Source organism: Cryptomeria japonica, chromosome 9, assembly GCF_030272615.1.
Source record: "Cryptomeria japonica chromosome 9, Sugi_1.0, whole genome shotgun sequence".
Taxonomy (NCBI): Eukaryota; Viridiplantae; Streptophyta; class Pinopsida; order Cupressales; family Cupressaceae; genus Cryptomeria; species Cryptomeria japonica.
This window is the reverse complement of record NC_081413.1, coordinates 311,727,024-311,733,023: the sequence shown is the minus strand read 5'-3', so window position 1 is coordinate 311,733,023 and position 6,000 is coordinate 311,727,024. Positions and strand designations below refer to the sequence as shown.

General features: G+C 40.7%; 1 protein-coding gene across 1 annotated transcript in view; it reads left to right on the top strand.

Annotated features, from left to right (window-relative positions):
- The first annotated feature begins 3,217 nt into the window (after positions 1 to 3,217).
- LOC131858382 (uncharacterized) overlaps positions 3,218 to 6,000 on the top strand; it is a 36,846-nt gene continuing 34,063 nt past the window's right edge. The window contains exon 1 of the mRNA XM_059211611.1: positions 3,218 to 3,397. Within this exon, the coding sequence (XP_059067594.1) occupies positions 3,218 to 3,397 (180 nt within the window). The remainder of the gene's footprint in view (positions 3,398 to 6,000) is intronic.

Below are 6,000 nucleotides of genomic sequence, written 5' to 3'. Positions count from 1 at the left end.
TTGTTGAATGGATAAAGGCTTTAATGCTTTTAGAAGACTTTACTCCAAATTTGAGAAGTAACCTCCTCAAATTTAGGGAAAAGGGATAATGAATGGGTTTGAGTTAATTGATTGGGATTAGATGGATTCTAGAAGAAATTAGGAAGAGGGTTAGGATGCAAGTGGGAGGTGTAGGATTTTGCAAGTGGATGAAGGGATCATGGGTTTTAATTGAATTTAATTCAATTTGGTTGCAATTAAATAAATTAGATTTATTTAATTTAGGATAACTATTTTAATTAAATTTGAATTTAATTAAAAAGTGGATAGGGACTTTAATTGAATAAAATGAATTTATTCTATTAAATGGTAAAAGAGGTATAGTGAATTTAATTGAGTAATTTACTTAATTAAATAGAGGAATGTGGGTAATTTAATTAAATTGGATTTAATTAAATAGAGAAATGAACATAAAATATTCATTTAGGAATATGGTCATTTTTATACGTCTACATTTTGCCCCTCTTTGAAGTGACGTGTGTGCACATGTTATTTCAAAGAAAATGGTGTGTTGTTGCGATTTTATGATCGATGTTGTTTTCATGATTTTTAAGTCGTGCCCCAGATTTGATGCGTGATGCTCCAGATTCGATATTTGATGGTGATGCCCCCTTGGGAGATGAATCAATATTTTGAAAATTTTTATTTGATTGGGTGATTCGTGTTTGGTGTGTATGATTTTGGCTATGTGAAATGTTTAAATTGATTCATCTCCCGATAATGTACTCGCTTTAGGGTGTAAGGGAGACCGTGAGCAAATTACATGCCCATTTCCCTAACCCTAATTTCATTTTTCTCCTATAAAAGGGGAAAAGTGCTTTGATTTGATTCATTTGTGCATTATTGACTATTGAGAAAGAGATTTTGGAGAGAAGTCAAAATGCCCATTCCGTACTCCAGGCATCGTTTTGAGCGCATTCGGAGGTATCAGAGACCTGCTGCATATGGACCACCAGTAAGTCAACCTTTTTGACCCTTTCTTGATTTTTTATTTTGTCGTTTTGGTCAGTTTTTTGGAATTTTTCACGCGAGGTTCACGGTCTAGCGCATAGGGGTCTTAGTTTAGCGCATATGAAAACTGTTGTAGTGCATGGGGGTTTAAATATTGGGTGCGTCCGAAATTTTAGGGTAGCGCATCTGTTTTCTAGGTTAGCGCCTTAGGTTTCTAGGTTAGCGCATGGTATTGGATTTAGCACATAGGTTGCTCAGAGGCTCGCATGTGCAGGGGGAAGTAGCGCATAGATTAGATCTAGCGCACAGGGTTAAATAAGTAGCGCGGTTGTAGGATAAATTAGCGCATATAGTTAGTTTAGCGCGTGGATGGATTTTAGCACGTAGACAAGTTGTTTTAGCGCATCGGGAAAAATTTTGTGAGATAGGGCGATTTTTGCGAATGAGAAAAAGTGATAGGTCAAGGCCATTTTTGCCAGGAAGGGTGCAATTTGTGCGTTGTTGTGTCTGCTATCATCGTGTTTGTTAGTTTGTCCAATATAACTTGTTCTGATTTGTGATATTTCAAGTTATGCATTAGATATTAATGTGTTGTTTTAATCAAAGCATTATTTGTTTTTGCACTATGTTTCAAGTTCAATGTGTGAAGCCTGATTTGTGTTACAAGCTGATATGGGTTGGAAACTTGATTTGTTTTACAAGCTGATATGGGTGGGAAACTTGAGTTGTTTTACAAGTTTATGTGATGTGGAGACTTGAGTTGTTTTACAAGTTTTGATATGGTTTTTGATGACTTGAGTTGTTTTACAAGCTGATATGAAATGATATGATGTTGAACTTGATGTAGATGAGCAAAGTGTTTCATGTTTTTGATGTGATTTTGATTTTGATATCTTTGTTTTGATGTGGAAACTGATATTGGACTTGTTTTGCTATTTAACAGGAGCGATTGGGAGTGGTTCAATCGTGCGAGCGGTTTCCTAGACCTTGGACTTTGATACCACGATTGGCACAGGGCGACCTTGATATTATTGAGAGATGCGGTCTTACTTCCCTATTGGATATGCCTCGGTTCACTATGAACTAGGGTTTACTTACAGCGCTCGTAGAGAGGTGGCACAACGATACGAACACCTTTCACTTTGCCATGGGTGAGATGATAGTCACGCCAGAGGACTATTATAGGATCCTGCGCATACCAGTAGTAGGTTCACTACTACCTTACGAGCAGTCGGAGGAGGGCAGGATGGAGGCACTTTGCCGCATATTCCAGGATGAGACAGTTTGTGGATATGAGATCCCTTGGTAGGAGTTCCTGGACTTGGATTATGCACCTCTTCCATCAGTACTGGTAGGATTTATAGGTGGCTTTCTATGTCCTGACCGTAGGTCGAAGGGACTATCTATGGGATGGGGGCTGGTTTTAGAGGATATGGTGACATAGGACCATAGGTTTGTGTGGGGATCGGCTATGCTAGCCCATCTGTATAGGGATTTGCACGAGGTGGTATACCTGGGTTACGGCAGTTTGTCAGCTGGTGTGATGCTCCTACAAGTATGGTGCTGGGAGCACATTCCTACAGCTAGGCCATTAGCAGAAAGAGATAGGCCCATTGGACATGCCTATGCTTATGGTTATAGGGGTCTAGTTGTCTAGCGGAAGCTGGGAAAACTAGAGCATTGGAGGAGAGTTTTGGATGGCATCGATACGGTCACTTGGCGACCGTATACAGGTTGCGAGGTATGGGCGGAGGACAGGCTGGAGATGCCCTATGTTTTCATGACTCGATACCTGATAGGGAGGATCCCATTCATGATCGAGAGATTCATAGTCACCAGAGTTTTGCGGCAGTTTGGTCGGCAGCAGGGTATTCCACAAGGGGCCTCCTTGTATGCGTGCCGAAGGCAGGACATACCAGATTGGGGTCCGACTATTGATAGTGCGGCGGCTGCAGAGGAGTTTGTTATCTTAGCAGGCCAGATATGGGATTATGCCCCAGAGATTTTGGATGCTGGGATGACAGATGAGTTTGCTAGATTGTTCGCCGCATGGGCAGTGGTGAGGATATCAGATCCAGAGGAGATGCGGCCTTCGTTTGATGATGATGATGACGAGGGAGGTGGAGATGATGAGGATGATGGAGATGGTGGAGGAGGATGATGAGGGAAAGGAGATCGGGGGAGGAGAGGAGATAGAGGGTTGGAGAGAGCAGTTAGACGGGCGGTGATGGACAGAGGGAGAGGCGGGTTGGCCATTGGAGCAGGTGGAGAGGGCATGGTGGGGGAGGTTTTAGCTGCAGTGGGGGGAACTGATGAGGTGACACGGCCAGTTCAGAGGAGGAGGACTGATGTGCTACCATCTCTTGCACCGAGGACAGGCAGAGGGAGAGGGGATACCCCTTCACAGGTACCCCTACAGGTCCGGATCCCTACTCATGTGGAGGATGCACATATTAGGACCCTATAGATGATGGTACAATAGCTGTAGGCACAGCTATTGACGCATGAGCGGCAAATTGCTCAGTAGCGAGACACGGAGATAGAGCGGCAGGGTCGAGCAGAGGAGCTTGCAAAGAGCAGCAGCAGGTGGTCCGATGAGAGACACCCTGAGAGAGCTTTCTTTGAGAGCTCAGGAGGTAGAGTACTACCATCACCACTACGAGGCTGCGGTACCTAAGGATCGCCGAGTGCAAAGCTTCACACAGTCGAGATCTAGTCAATCTCAAGAGACTAGGTCACGGTCAGAGAGCCGAGGTGTGAGAGGACCATCAAGACATGATCCTCCTGGAGATCCAGGGGTGGGGACTTCTATAGCGAGACTGTCTCCGTCAGGAGATAGTCATACTTGAGAGATGTTGTCTCTGTTGTATTTTGATCATTGTATTTGTTTGTATTGGGCACAGACATGATAGATTTTGTACATTTTGATCATTTGTGAGATATATATATATGGCATCATTTTCTTTGATTATGTGGTGTGTTATATGGATGCATGTTCTATGTGGTCTTTCTTTACTTTATGATAATGCAATGCTTAGATGATATGATGCATGATGAATGAGGTATGCTTTGATATGCTGTAAGATGTATCTTGAAAATGAGATGTATGATAATAAATACTGTGAGATGTATGATAATGATATGATGCTAATGTAAGTGTAAAATGATATGAAACTTAATGCAAGAGTAAGATGATAATGATGTGTGATAATGATGTGCAACTAATGCAAAATGATATGTGACTACTTGTAAAATGATAATGCAACTATGTTAAAATGATATGCAACTATGTTTTTGGAGCATCCTCATTCTCATTTGTCATCCTGACCATATGTTATTTGCTTTCGAGATAAGTATCATCATTGAGCATTGATTTGTTTGGGATATGTTGAAAATTTATACAAGCACAATGGTATAATTGAACCATAATGACCTGAGAAAAATTTACATGATGTTTGATTTTGCAAGATAGCACAAGCATCAAGGTATAATTGAACCAGGATGACCTGAGTGCGGATTGCATATAAACAGACAAGATTAAACCATTTGTATGCATGAAGTGGAATCATGCCTTCAGTGATATTTGATGTATCACGTCTCGAGACAAGTATTTACACATTACAAATGATCGCTTCCCAGACAGAAGACTAAGAAAATATTGGAGTTGCCCCATGATCTCTAGCTTTGAAGCTTTGAGTGAGAAAATGCAGAGAATCTAATAATTGAAAAAGTTCAAATGCAAAAATAGTCAAGATGTTATGCTATAATGCAACATTTATTACTTCAGAAAATCATCCATCTTTGGTATTTCTTGTGATGCTTTTTTTTTGCTTTTGCGATGAAGTTTAGCTTTGGTCGCTGGATGCGTTGTTTCTGAGTTTTGCAAATAGTTTTGATGTCTTGAATGCATTGCAAGTTTTGACAATTTATTGCCTCTAGCTGAGTGTGCCTCTGGACATGAATATGTACAGCGATTTCCAAGCCATGGTGGAATGTGGTAAGAGTATATATATGGATAGACTAGGATAGTGACTACACTAAGTATGTCTTGAATGGATATTTGCTAAGTGTCGAGCGATGGCCGATAGTGTTTTATGGCAAAGATAAGGATGTGGATATAGATAGAGGATCCATCCTCTCATAATAGCACCTGTTACCAGGTTTTCACCAGTTGCTTTTATTGTACCTTTTTATTTTCTTTTTCTAGATTTTTTTTTATTTTTTTATTTTTTTGCTTGTTTTGGCTTTTTCCGTGCATTTAGACCACTCAAGTGTAGTATTTCTTCAGATGAATGTTGTTAGTTGGTTCTTCAAGCACATCTCCTTCTGAGGTTGTGAGCTAATAGGCACCTGATCCATAAACTGATATGATGACATAGGGACCCAACCAGTTAGGTTCAAACTTCCCTTTCTTTTCTCGATCTTGCTGATTTCTTGGATTTTCTTTGAGGACTAGGTCACCAACTTTGAAGTTATGAGGGATGACCTCGTGATTGTAGCTCCTGCACATGCATTGTTGATAGGCTTTGAGATGAGTGTAAGCATGCTGACGTCTTTCATCTAATAGTTCCAGTTCTTGCAGTCGGTTGACCCGATAATCTTCATCTAGGATTAAGCCTTTTAAAGAGACTCTGAGAGACGAAATTTCTACCTCCAGTGGTAAAATAGCCTGGGATCCATAGACCAATGAGAAAGGTTTTGCTCCTTTAGGTGTACGGATGCTGGTTCTGTATGCCCAAAGTGCTGGATTGAGTTGGATATGCCAATCTTTGCCTGCATCATTGACTGTTTTCTTGAGAATCTTCAGTATTATTTTATTGGATGCTTCTGCTTGACCATTTCCTTGGGGGTAGTATGGTGTAGAGAACTGATGTTGTATTTTGAATTGTTCACATAGTTCTCAGACATCTTGGTTTTTGAATGGGCATCCATTATCGGTGATGATGGAACTTGGAATACCATATCTGTAGGTTAGATAGTTTAGGATAAAAGAGGCAATTTGTTTTCCAG